The sequence below is a fragment of the Cinclus cinclus genome, chromosome 8 (genome assembly GCF_963662255.1).
Source record: "Cinclus cinclus chromosome 8, bCinCin1.1, whole genome shotgun sequence".
Lineage (NCBI taxonomy): Eukaryota > Metazoa > Chordata > Aves > Passeriformes > Cinclidae > Cinclus > Cinclus cinclus.
The window spans coordinates 1,107,347-1,120,672 of NC_085053.1; the positions used below are offsets into that span (position 1 = coordinate 1,107,347).

The 13,326-nt window shown below is 48.9% G+C and overlaps 1 protein-coding gene across 1 annotated transcript; it reads left to right on the forward strand.

Annotated features, from left to right (window-relative positions):
* The first annotated feature begins 1,783 nt into the window (after positions 1 to 1,783).
* Positions 1,784 to 13,096, forward strand: TNFSF4 (TNF superfamily member 4). The gene is made up of 4 exons (XM_062497709.1): positions 1,784 to 2,513; positions 7,053 to 7,095; positions 8,477 to 8,806; positions 13,065 to 13,096. Exons 1-4 carry the CDS (start codon positions 2,316 to 2,318, stop codon positions 13,094 to 13,096), a joined length of 603 nt encoding a protein of 200 aa, XP_062353693.1. The 5' UTR covers positions 1,784 to 2,315.
* The last annotated feature ends 230 nt before the right edge of the window (positions 13,097 to 13,326 follow it).

The following is a 13,326-nucleotide window of genomic DNA, read 5'->3' on the forward strand; positions in this document are numbered from 1 at the left end:
GCAAATGCTGGTGTCAGGATTCCAAAGGGAAGGTTCTAGAGGGAGAGCAGGGCCTCTGAAAAACACCAAGTAGCATGCACTCCATGTGCAGGGCAGGAGGAGAAGCTGAAAGCAATCAAAAACCACGGAAGAGTCCGTGCAAGGGTGTTTTTTGTGATGCTTGTGCACACATCCTCTCTCCTGTTTTGGTCACAGTGCCAAGGACATCACTTGAAATGCAGATTTTTGGTGCTACCAGTGCTGCTAACTCAGGCCGAGACACACTTGCTCTGGGGGACTACAGAAATGACAAGACAATTCCAGAAATTCGTAAGCACAACCTTCAACCACAGGTTTTTCTTAGAGGTTTAGAAAAAAACCAGTACAAGATCCAGAGCCAGGGAGAGAGGAGACAGAGACGGGGCAGAGCTCGCATCTGGTTCGAAGGTATGTGTGTAAAATGTGAGAGTTACAGGCTGCCAAGGCTTTGGGATGTCTTAGCTCAGCATCCTGGCATTTTTGCAGAAACTGAGCAGTGAGCAGTAAGCCCAAGTTTCTTTTCCTGGAGGGAGCAGGTTAGGCCCACTCAGAGCAGCTTTCCTGGGGACCTCCTAATACCTAGACATGACATTGCAGCTCCATAGGAGCAGACAATCCTCTTCACATCCCTCCAGCCCCAGAAGCCTCTGCATCACCTCAAGGCATCTCTTAATTCCTCTGCAGGGCTTGGCCAAGCCTGGGTCCCATCCCAGCCAGCGTTCTGGGACTGCTAAATGTCACAAAACACCAAAGTCACGCTCTGCACTGAGGGAGCTGCTCTGGGGCAGCACCAGCCCTCCTTGCTGTGGCTGCAGTTGTATTTGTGGTGGAGGAAGGAGGGTGAGGGCTGTTCTGTGGGCCTCTCCTCAGGCTGGGGCTCAGTCAGGAGCTCCAGCACACCCAGGTGAGTGACCAGAGGTGGGAAGGAACAGGAATTTCCACGCACTCGAAAGTGGATGATGTGAAAGCTGAACCTTCTTCACTAAGCTTCCATGACCTGTGGTGTGTTCTCCAGCACACACCAGAGTGTATTCCTGACCCAACCCACCCTCAACTGAGTGTGGGGTGCCCTCACAGCAGATCCTATCCAGCTGCTGCACTACCCTCTTCATCTGCTTTATGTCCACGGGAAATATCCTTGCCTAGACGGGAGAACACAGGAAAGAACATTGCTCCTGCTTCCTCTGCATGCAGGTTACATGTCAGGACATGTGCCTCATGACAGGTTAAGAGGGCACATTTTGGGGAAGGGAAACTCTCTGACAGCTCATCCCTAGAAGGCAGGGAGGTAATTGTACTGGCAGTGGGCTTTATCCTCTCCAGGAGAAGGCAGCACCTGACTTCAGTCACGATTTGGTGATTTACAGCAGAAAAAAAAAGAGCAGTGGGAAGAGTAGTGCTGGACCGTCCCCAAAGAGTGATGCAAAATCTGTCACCCAAAATAAGCACAGGAGATGCTTCTGGCACCTGATATTTGGCAGCTCTGTGTACCACAAGCAGAAGTCCCAAAGGCATCCCAAGGGACAGGCTTCCCTCTGCCAGGAGAGAAGCCTACATGGCCAGGAAATACCCATCTGGAGGCATTTTCTGGACTACAGGTTTCCAAGTGTGCAAAAGAGGAAGTTGTTCTCAAACAGTTCTCAATTTTCTCCCTCCTATTCTTTGCACAACATCCCATGGCTTTAAAACCAGAAGAAAAAAGCAAAAAAGGGAAGCACATGCTTTCTCTCCAATCCCTTATGCTGCCCACCTGTCCCGCATCCTTTCCTATTCATTGCTTCTTTACAGAAAAGGGATTCCAGGAGCATCACAAGATGCTAGAAAGGGAGAGAGCCAACCCTGTAAACATCCCACCTGAAGCTGAACAGAGAGGTGAGAGCTTTTACTGACAAAAGACTGAATGAAGACAAGCACTGTCCACCCAGCTCTTAGCTATTGCTGGAAAGAACATGATATTGAAGCTATGAAAGACATAAACACATCTCCTTTGAAAGGCCCTTACTCAAAACTGAACTGGGATGCAATAAATCAGCCCCCACATTCACACAGAAAACCAACCAAAAAAAATTAGAAAAAAAAAAAAAAAAGAAAGAAAAGAAAGAAAGAAAGAAAGGAAGGAAGGAAGGGGAAATTTAGATTAGTCACAAAGAAGTTCCCCCGCCTGCTTCTCTGTGCATAAAGCAATCTCCTGAAGGCACTGCCTTCACTTTATCTCTGCTCCTGGGACAGGAGCTCACCAGCCCCTGCTCCCTCTGGGCTCCTGCAGTGGTCCTGCCCCTTCCCCAGCAGCTGCTGGGATGGAAGGACAGCCAGATGCAGAGCCAGGAGCTGCAGAGCAGATGCACAACCAAAGGGAAGCTGTGGAGGATGGATGGATGCTCTGGCAGGGAGGACAGGTTAGGAACACGCTGCACCTCGTGTCTGCTGTGGCTCAGTGGATTTTACTGCTTGCCTGCCTGATTTACCTGGGCATAGATTTTCTGCAGCCCTCAACGGTAAGAGCTCATGTTCAACCCTTTGTCTGCTGGCCTCTAAAGCTTTGTATGGGCTTTCTTTTCTTTGGCTTTTTAAGAAAAGAAAAAAGCTTTGAAGTGTGATCCCTATCCCTATTCGAGTTTTTAATATCTTCTGTATGATAGTATATTTTACTTTTTTTTTTTAATTTAATTTCCTGTCCTCAAAATAATATTTAGTATTGCCCAGTAGAGGGTTTGGGTCCAAGTTTCCTGCAGAGTGACTGTTCCAAGAATGCTCTTTTCACTGACCCTTGGGGAAGGGAAGTATGACTCCCTCCCACTCTTCCCTCTGCCTTCGGTGGGTTGTGTGCATTCCCATTTAATTGAATAAGATCCTGTGTGTGAATGACAACCTGATTTGCTCATAGACACCTCCTGAACTTTTGAATGGCAAGCAGATGTGTGAGGAAGCAAGTTACCCTTGTGACAGCTCTAGCAGGACCCCCTGACACTTCTGGGTGTTCTCAGCCTGCCCATAAAGCAGGGTTAGGAGCAGTCATCTCCTCCTGACTGTGTCCAGAGAGAGTTTTGTGTGCCCATAACACCAGAGCAAGCAGGGTAAAAACAAGAAATGCAGGAGCTCATGATGTTCCAGCACAAGCTGCAGCAAACACAAGTCTGACTCTCTCACAGGCTTGCAGGCTGCTGGATTGTCAACAACCTTCCACTGCCACTTCAGCGCTGCTGGTGCAGCAGCAATTTCTCCTCCCACTCCTTCTCCAGGAGCTTTGCACCACTTTAAACTTGTTGCGCTTCCTCTTACCCAAGTTCATTCTTTCCTCCCACCCAGGCTTGGCACAGAAGCAAGCCAGGCATGTATCCATGGCTCATGTTCCAGGTCCTGGCTGTTTAATGAAAACCCTTGTGCTCTGCACAGCTTTCACTGGCATGAGACTCACAGTGGCTATTAAACTGCAGAGCAATGATCCTGATAACACTGAGAGATAACACTTGTCATTCAGGTCAGTCCTCTTCTCCTTCTGCTGGTTTGGGAGAGAGAAGTTGCACTGTAAGCAGTCACAGTGCTCAAGGTGCAGAAACCTCTCCCAGCTCACACTCTGCCTAGGAAGCCTCATCTCTCAGCACCCGGCTCTTCTGGAAAAAAATGTTCCTCTGCCACAGGAATATAGCAAGGGCTGTCACTGCTGCCTGTGAGCCTTACAAACCCAAGAGGGGAACACATGCCTGGAGTTTCCCTTCCTCAATAGAAACAGGGTGCTCGAGGAGCAGCAATGGCAACAGATGAGAAATCCAGGTCCTGAGAATCACCAAAGAACCTTTTCAGGTTTTAACACTTGCTAACTGCAGGGTTAGGACTATTGTTTCCATTATTTTAACAGGTAACCCTTGTGTCCTGTTGGGAGTGCACTGCTCTGTGCAGGAGTGGGACAAGGGGAGATTTCATTGCAGAGCAATCACAGGGCTCAGCTGGATAATCATGAACTGACCACATAAATACCCCCTGGAGGGACAGCAGTACAAATCTGACTTAACTTTTGGGGCAGTTTATGGGTACTTTGTGGAAGTAGGGGCACAGCAGCATGAGAGTGCTGGTCCACGGGAATGGATGAGTGGCTCTCCCCGTCCTTGGGAAGAGTCTCCTGTTCTCCAAGGTGCAGAATTCCATGCTGGCTTTATTTGCAAGGGAGTAACTGTGTTTTTCCACAGAGAGACCATATTTGACTCCTTTCCATTGTCCTCATGGAAACATGGCATTTAGAAAAAAAACCGTCCTGGACTGTTCTATGAGAACAGAGCATAAATAATATCATGGTACATACTCAGTAAAGTCACAATCTCTAGTTATCTGTAAAGTCACAATCTGTACTAGATTGTGCTTAACAAAAAGTGATATGATCTCTGTCATGATACCACTTGGAGAACAAACCTCAGATTCCCAAATGAGGAAGTTAAGAAAGAGTTCAGTGATAGTCTGCTTTTGCATCTGCAATTCCCACCTCTGCTGTAATTACTTTCTCTTGCCATGCCTTTCCTCTTGCCTGGGAGGTAAAAAAACATGATCCTGGTGAGGGAGAAGGTACAGCACACTTCCAGAGAACAGTCCCCTGCCTGGGGGACACCTCCACCTGTGAGGTTGGCACTTTGTGTGGTCCAAACTTGTTCCTGAAACTTATGCCAGGTGGCACAGCCCTGGACACACAGTCCCAGCTAGGAGGGAGTCCCCTGTTTGGGGATCCAGACCAGGCAGGAAGGAAGTTTTTGTGCGTAAATGGCATGGGGAAATCTGGTGTTGTCAGCAAGAAGCACCTCTGTATCCTCAGCCCTCCTGGCACACTTTCCCACACGCAAGGGAAAAGGCAGAACAGAGAAAGGTCACTGATTTTGCTATGGGCTCCCAGAGTCCTTCCAGTGCCACCAACACATTGTCTCCTCAGCAGGATTCACCAGTAGGTGCTTGCAAAGAGCTTTGAGATCACACAATGGCTGCAAGGGATACGTAAAACAAAGATTTTGCATTAGTGACAAGGGGGTTGATATTCTTGTAAGTGCAACAAGCTTGTCTGTATTGACTACACCCTGCCCATCAGTGGCCAGGTTGTGGTAGCTGTTGTTTGACCTCAGACAATCAGTGCTTTGCTCCTGTCCTGTTGAAAAACGACTTGGAAATGCCTGGCTGTGTGAGCCAGGAGAGAAACTTGTGCACTCAGGAAGGAGATCCAGCATGAGATTCATGGGTAGGGTCGGTGATGCCAAGGGAGATCGATCCACCAGACTCGGTGGCGATTAAAGCTTGTGTTTGCAGGTCCCAGCCTCGCAGGAGCCGTGGCAGCACTAGAGGGTGCCAGAGCAGATCTTTTCCAGCAGCAGCGCCCACCTCAGCTCCGGCACAGAGCATCCCCAGCTCCGGCTCAGAGCATCCTCAGCTCCGGCACAGAGCATCCCCAACTCTGACACAGAGCATCCCCAGCTCAGAGCATCCCCAGCTCTGGCACAGAGCATCCCCAGCTCAGAGCATCCCCAGCTCTGGCTCAGAGCATCCCCAGCTCTGGCACAGAGCATCCCCAGCTCAGAGCATCCCCAGCTCTGGCACAGAGCATCCCCAGCTCAGAGCATCCCCAGCTCTAGCTCAGAGCATCCCCAGCTCTGGCTCAGAGCATCTCCAGCTCAGAGCATCCCCAGCTCTGGCTCAGAGCATCCCCAGCTCAGAGCATCCCCAGCTCAGAGCATCCCCAGCTCTGGCACAGAGCATCCCCAGCTCAGAGCATCCCCAGCTCTGGCTCAGAGCATCCCCAGCTCCTGCAGCCTTTGCCCCCAGCCTGCAGACAAGTCTGTGCTCACACCCTGCACATCCCCTGTGCTCCTGAGACACCCGAATCCATGGAATCAGCCCAATCCCCATCTCACCCTCAGGCATACCTCCTCCCTTAGGAATCCTTTGGCACAAGTAAAGAGAAGAACGCAGGGCACAGAGCCCAAGCTTTCACTCTTTAATCAGAATTTGTGGTTATGTAGAGACTGCAGATTTGGGTCTCCCGTGGTTATGATGAGAGACAAGCTTGAGATGCCAAGTTCAGATTTAAAAATCCAGTGCAGCAGCTTGGTGTTTTGCATATCTGACCAGTAGAATACACACTTCTATATTTGCACTATTTCACTTTCTCTGTCACATTCATAAAACACATATCACAGAATCACAGAATGATTGAAGCTGGAAGGGACCTTGAAGAGAATCTCTTTCCAACCCCTCTTCCATAATCAGAGAGGGACACCTTCCACTGTCCCGGGTTGCTCCAAGCCCCTTCCAACCTGTCCTTGAACACTTCCAGGGATGTGGAAGCTTCCACAGCTTCTCTGGGCACCTGTGACAGCGCCTCACCACCAAAATTAGGAAAATTTGGTACTTGAAGGTGCTTTAAGTTATCTCTAAAGCTTTCTCTTCTCCAGACTGAACAACCCCAACTCTCTCAGTCTGCCTTCATGGGAGAGGTGCTCTGGGAGGGCTTTAAACCCATCTCAGTGCACTAGGAGCCTCTGAGAGACACACTCATGCAGTAAGAGCCTGAGTGCAAGGAGCCATAAAGCCAGCTCCAGCCCTTGGTGTCCTGCAGGAGGGGGGACAGCAAACCTGGGTCCCTGCTCTGCCCATGGTACCTGTTTGCAAAGCTCCAGAAACTCATGCAGAAAAGCCTCTGCTCCCCAAAATCCTTCCTTGCTGTTTGCTCTGACTCGATTGCACACACCAGCATGGTTTTCTAAACAGAACCAACACTACCCTGGGTGCTCTGGAGGGCTCAGCACTGGATGGGAGCCACACTGAAATGGAATTTTCTAATAATGATAAAAAATCCAGTCCAGGTCAGAGCTGGCTGTCACCAGCTGACCCCAAGGCTCCCTGAGGTGTTTTTGGAGAGAGCTGCTCTGCTCCTGCAGAGAATGAAGGATTCTGGCTGGGAAATGAAAGTGGCAGCAGCATCAGCAGCAGTGAGATGCCAGCCTGGTGCCAGCCTTAATGAGGATTTTTATTTTTTATTTATTTATTATTGCTTTCTTTTCCAGACCCAGAGTGACAAAGTGTTGTGGACCCACATCCGATACACAGGTGGGTGTTGGGGTGGGGGGACCCTGGCCCCTTGGTGATCCCCCACAGCTGTGCAACATCCCCCTGGCATGCTGGGATGGATGGAGGGGATGGAGGGACCTCTGTGGCATCCTGTGGCCCCTAAAATATCCAAGTGGCTACTATGTGCTTGGTGCCACAGTGATGGCTATTTCTTCTGATGAAGGACAGGTGCCAGGAGAAGGGAGGGGGGTCAAGCCTGACCCAGCACTGCAAGGGGTCAAAATGAAACAGTTGTATTTTCCCAGAGCAGAACAAAAAGCCTGAAAATCTGGGTGGGTTTCTGCAGCCCTCATCTATCTCCTAAAACAATCTTTCACTCTATGAGTGAACAAGAAAGGCATTTTTTGAGAATTTACTAAATGAGTTTTTCTGAAACAATTCAATGGTCTCCTGATTTATGGAAAATGTAAATTACTTCCTCGGGAGGAGTGGGTGAGAGCACACACCATACCAGATGTGCTGCTCTGCGTGTCAGCTACACTGGATGTTTGTACCGCACCTCAAAGATGAAACCAATTACTAAAATTTTAAAAATCATACTGAGAGCACTATTGACAGTTTTATTTTCAGTGAGAAGCGTGTGGCAGCAGGGAGTCCAACCTGATAGAAACTCATGTCCTTTAGAGGAAAAGCTTGAGAAATTTGTCCCCAGCCCAGAGGAGCTCTGCTGCCTGCCTGGAGATTGTCTGGGTGCCCTGGTCCCAGGGGTTTGTTTCAGCTGGTGTGCTGAAAACCCAGAGGTTTCAGCAGGGAAACACGAGCAGCATAGCCCTGGGAACTGTTACTGTTCAGTCTACGTGAAAACCTTCCATGCCAAGTTCCAGTTTAATTTCTCCTTATTGTGCTCTGTATTAATTAGTTCCTTCTACTTCTGTCTCTTTGCTACTCTTTCATCTTTTCTACTGGAAAAAAATCCCCCACAACCAAACCCCAAGACAAGGCTTATGTTACCAGCATCTCCACAGAAAGTACTTTTTTGTTTTCCAGCTCTGGATGCTCTTTTCTCATCTTATTTACCATCCTTATTTTCCTGTTCTTTTTATGAACCTGTGCTTTCTAAACTCACAGTGATGCTTTACTTGCTGTATTTTTCTGTATTGTAAGACACAGAGTAAGTAAATAGCTCATAAATAAAAATGCGAAGGAGCAATCCACAGAAACCATGTGCCAAAAGGCATGGCTTAGTGGGAACCTGTAAATTTGTATGGTAGATGATGTCTGGCTCTGGTCTGCCCTGTTCTCTAATTTCCAGTGCAATTTCTCACTTTTTTACATTTTTCAATCTTCCCTGCACACAGATGGTGCAAAATAATCCATTTCCTAGAAGATATTTGATCACCTTTGCTTCCTTCCATTCCAGGCAGAAGCACCAGAGGAGTAGCCATGAATCTCACTGCTGAGTTGGGGCCCATGCAGATCAGGAATGGCTCCATCGTGATCCCCTGTGATGGCCTCTACCTCGTGTCCCTGAAAAGCTTCATCTACTTGGAAGAGGAGGACTGGCTGAAGCTGACCCTGCAGGGGACACACAAGACGAGCAGCAGCACCCTGTGGGAGCAGATTGTCCAGAGCAGTGACAGCACAGTGAACCTCACCACGGTGCTCTACCTGTTCAGGCAGGACAGCATCACTCTGTGGACCAACTCCAATGCCAACATCTCGGATCTGTCCTTCAGCCTGGTGTTAATCACTGACAACGACTGCTAGCTGGAGGAGCTGGCACTGAAATGTATGAAAAGCAGCGTGGAAAGTACAGCCTTACCCAGCCACCTGTAGGGTTTGTTCTTGTACAAGGAGAATCCCTCCCTGGGGCTGTGGAATGCAGATAAACCACAGTGCAGACATAGTGCATGCCTCTTTGGAGCTCTGTGCAGCTGATTTGCTACCCAGGATGGATCTTTCCAGCACTGGGGAAAGGGATGTGTGGAGCTCCTGGGAAGAACAGAAATGAAAGCCAAAGAAAGTCACCCAAGCTTAGCTCCTACTCAGAGAAACCTCAGGTTTCTCAGTTTACTTGACAGTACCTGTACATAGTAGAAATATGTTGTGTATTTTTTCAAATAAAAGTCTGGTGAGCCAGGAAGATACCTCAAGTGTCTTGAAGGCACTTGGAGCAAGAGGAGCATGAATCTGCCTGGAAAGCAGGGAAGAGGCAGCAAGGGAATGCCTTTGGAGTGAGCCAGATAAAGACTGTGAGAGAAGGTGGCATTTGAGCTGACAGGACTGCACTAGACAAGCAGGAGCACAAGCCCTGCACTGGCTGTGGAGTTTTGGGGAGCAGCCTGTGAGAGCAGAGCCCCACTGGCTGTTCCAGCTGCCTGCACACTGCTGGGACATTTACATCTTGAGATGTAAGGTGTCAGAGGAAAATCTCCTTCAAGTACACACACACACACACACACACACTGGCTTGACCCAAAAGTGACCCAGCCACATAAAAGTAGGGCAGACATGAAGACCTCTAGATTTGGTGAGTTCTTTCTAACAGACCAAGTGGAAGCTGCTGGTCTGAGCATCCTTTCCTCAGGGAGGATTCAAGTGTTTCCCGTGGCAGCTCTTGGCTTTGTCCTACAACCCAGAGATGCACAGGCACAACCTCCTGAGGTACCTGTGCACACCTCCCTGGCTCCTGCTGAACTCACAGTGCTCTTAGTGACCCTGGCTGCCCATCCCTGTTCTCCTTGCAGCTTAGGGCTGCTGGAGACAAGCCCTGCCCTGCCCTCAGCACAGCCAGCAGCTGTGGGATTTTTTGGTTGAAGTGAGGCAGGTTTTAAGGGCAAATTGACTTGGCTACATGTCTCCCAGTGAGCTCCATCCACATTTCAGCGTGTACACTCCAAAGTCTTTTGTTCAAAGAATTGATGTATTTAAATTATAGGCCTAGGAATGTTACATCAGATTTCTCAGAAACACTGGGAAGGGTTCAGACCAGGTTGTCAGCACTGAACTCCTCTTTGAAAATGCTCCAAATGCTCTGCACTTCTCCTGCTTTGCAGGCACCCACACCTGGACTGACCCATTCAGGTGCTACAGGAAACTAAGGACATCCTCCAGGCTTTGGAGAGCTTTCCTGGGCTTTAGGATAATGAACTTCCCTAGCTGGGCCAGGGCAGAGCCTCAGAGGAAATGGCTGAAGCAGTTCACTCACGTAGTGCCAAGGAGCAGCTTTTCTCCTCTCAGCTGAGAAGCTGTGGCTGACTTGCACCCACAGGATGCTCATCATTAAGGAATATTTTGGGCTTTTAACTCTGGCCACGCTCACCACCACGGGAACTAAGGTAGCTGCACCCTGCCCCGAGGCTGGGGATTGTCACACACCCAGCAGAAGTGAGAATGTGTTTCTCTTCCTAAAAAAATAATAAATTTTTCCTTTGCAACATTTGGGCTTGTGGTGTGCCTTGGAGGTGGGGCCTGGGAGAGGAGGAGGTTGGAAGTGACAGGAGAATCAGACATTCAATGTTTGAACAGGCATTTCCAGTGCTATGAAAACTATGTGATATTTTCCACATACTTCTTTTTTTTTTTCTTTTTTTTTTTTCCCCCTACAGTTCAGCTTTTTTTTCAGCACTCCATCGGGGTACCCTTGTGCTTCCCAACATGTGCACAGGACAGCAAGGAAGGTGAAGCCTAAGGAGCACAAATGGATTTGCTCTTTGAGAGCCTTTCTTCTTGTTTAGAGCAGGAGAGGGCATTTCACACACTGATCCCACTGCACTTCCAGGCTGAACTGTGCCTGTACATCTATACATATACACACACTTGTCTTGAAATGAAGGTTGAAACCATTCAACTCCTGACACTGATTCCTTGATGGACTGACTGTCCTCAGCAGTAAGTCACCATACCATAAGCTTTTGTTTGTTATCCAGACCCCCTTCTTTCTTCCACAAGGTTAAAAGTCTCTGTGATATGAGAAATATTGATCTTTGTTGCTGGGGCTGTTAAGGCTTTGCAGGAGCTCACAGATGGTGGTGGAGTCCCATCTTACAGTTCTGTTCACCCAGGTCATGCACCCAGGGTCCAGGTGCAGGGGTGTGGAAGTGCAAGGCCGGACCAGGCAGATTCTGGAGACAATCCCTGACTGCAGAGGGGCAGCACATTCCTTTTCTTGTGTTTACAGCCACTGAAAGGGGACCTTGTGGTCTGTCCTTCCTTTCCATGAGGCCATTTCACAGCACACAGCTATCAGCTGGGTCATTACTGACCCTTGGTGTCGAGGCAGCCTGTCCCACTGCTCTGGTTTTTGTCCAACACAGGTTGTTGCACAAGCCACAGAGGGGACCACTATGCACTCCCTCCCTCCTCTCTCTTCTTTCCCATCTCTCCTTGCTCACATTAAGGGTGACAAAGCTGGTGGCCACCCCTGGGGAAGGAGCTGGCCTCAGCTGAGAAGGAGCTATGGAACATGAGGCAGAGTAGAGTGGGAAATGCCAAGGAGGCCACTTCTCCTTACACAAGAAATGATTGGAAACACTTGAAGTCCATTCACACCCGAAAATCACCCCGTTTCCTACCACATATGGTTCTCAGTAATAATGGATAGTGAGCCTGTGGTTTTTCAGACACCACTTCTATTTCATCAGCCAGCATGAGTCACAGCAATTGCCTGTCAACCTCACCAGTGAGAGAGAACCAGAGAGCTGAAGCGTGCTTGGCAAAGCGCAGCTGGCTGCTGCTGCTGCTGCTGAGAGCCAGCACGGTGCAGCTCAGGCAGCAGAAAGCACAGGAACTTAGTTTCCTTATTCAACAATCAAAATGGGGAAGTATGACTTGGAATCAAGCAGCCTCCTACAGTAACTAGCTGGGAAGGTTTGACTTGTCAGATTTTCTCAGCAGCATCTCCAACTTCAGAGCTGTTCTCTGAGCTGGAAGTTGCTTGGTTCCCGTATTCCAAGGGATCCAAACCAGCTCCAGAGGTGCTTGCTTCCAGCTATGGGGTAATCCATCAAAACAAACATATTGAGCAACACTCACTGAGGACTGGGAGAGATGTTACCAGGACAGAAAAGGACAGTGGTCAGAGAGTAGCATGAGGATTTATCATCTGCAGCCTTATATACCCCAAGGCCAGGGAGGATCAGGAAGGTTATTGCTCATTTTCCAAGTGGAGGGGAAGACAGTTAAGGACTCCATTCTCCAAGTGGAGAAGGAGGCTGCTAAAGGCTCAGTTCTCCAAGCAGATGAGTAAAGCTGTTAAGGGCTAGCAGGCTGAGCAAGCAGAGTGGAGACTGGGGACACATCTCCCCATGGAGATGCTGAGCAGTGAAACAACTTTCTGGCAGCTGTTCAGCATCCCGGAGCAGAGCACACACCACGCTGTGCTGGGAGAGGTTCTCTGCTCACTGCACCAGCAAGGAGAAGCCTGAGGACTACAAAACTCACAGGCCAGGGCAGGAGAGGACACTGGGGATGGCTGAGCTGTCCCAGAGGAGCAAGGACACAGCACAGAGCCCAGGAAAGCACAGGGAAGGAGAGCTCAGGAGAGATGTGGAGCAGGTAGGGGTTCTGTGGACAGCCTGTCCTCAGGACTTTAGGAATGTAGGACAGTCAGAAGGCAGGACTAAAGCAGTGTTTCTCCTGTGAGCTTGTTCTCAGTGAACCAAACCTCTGCAAACATCTAAACACAGCCACTGTCCCCTCAAACACCCACTTCCTCCTCGTGCACAATCACATTTTCAGTGTGACAGCTCCATACTCCTGCTCACCTTTTGTCCCAAGGGGGTTACAAGCCCCAGCCTCCCACAAGCACAGGAGTGATGCCTAAAGAGGCTCCCTGGAACAGAGGTTAGACAGTGTTAAAGGAATAAAGGAGAGATTTATTAAAAGCCTTCAAAGGATTCACCTTGGGCAGTGCAAGAGCCCGGCTGTGGCTCCACCCAAGATATGGTGTAACTCACTATACTATCAATAAAAATTAATAAACAACCAAGTCCAAACACAAAAGTCCTGTCCCTTGTACTGCAATCCTAACTCCAACTAATTTCTGCCAAATCTTTCAAGGAACACAATTCAGTGGTTGGATAAAATCAGTTGAAGGGTAGGACTGAACCCTATTAACATAATTTTGATACAAATGAAGATGCATTCCCAGTGTCAGCAGTAATCTTCTCTTCAGGCAGTAATTTTCTCTTAATTCCTTTGGAGATTGTTTCCATGCTTCATGTGAAAAAAGGGCTTCATTTCAAAAATATCAGTGTTTTTTTTCAAACC

Excerpts from the sequence above, each read along its gene's own strand:
- TNFSF4 (XM_062497709.1), top strand. The coding sequence starts at position 2,316 with ATGGAAGGACAGCCAGATGCAGAGCCAGGAGCTGCAGAGCAGATGCAC. Across the intron at positions 2,514-7,052 it reads ATTTTCTGCAGCCCTCAACG|ACCCAGAGTGACAAAGTGTT; the intron begins GTAAGAGCTCAT and ends TTTCTTTTCCAG. Across the intron at positions 8,807-13,064 it reads CTTCAGCCTGGTGTTAATCA|GTCCCTTGTACTGCAATCCT; the intron begins CTGACAACGACT and ends CACAAAAGTCCT.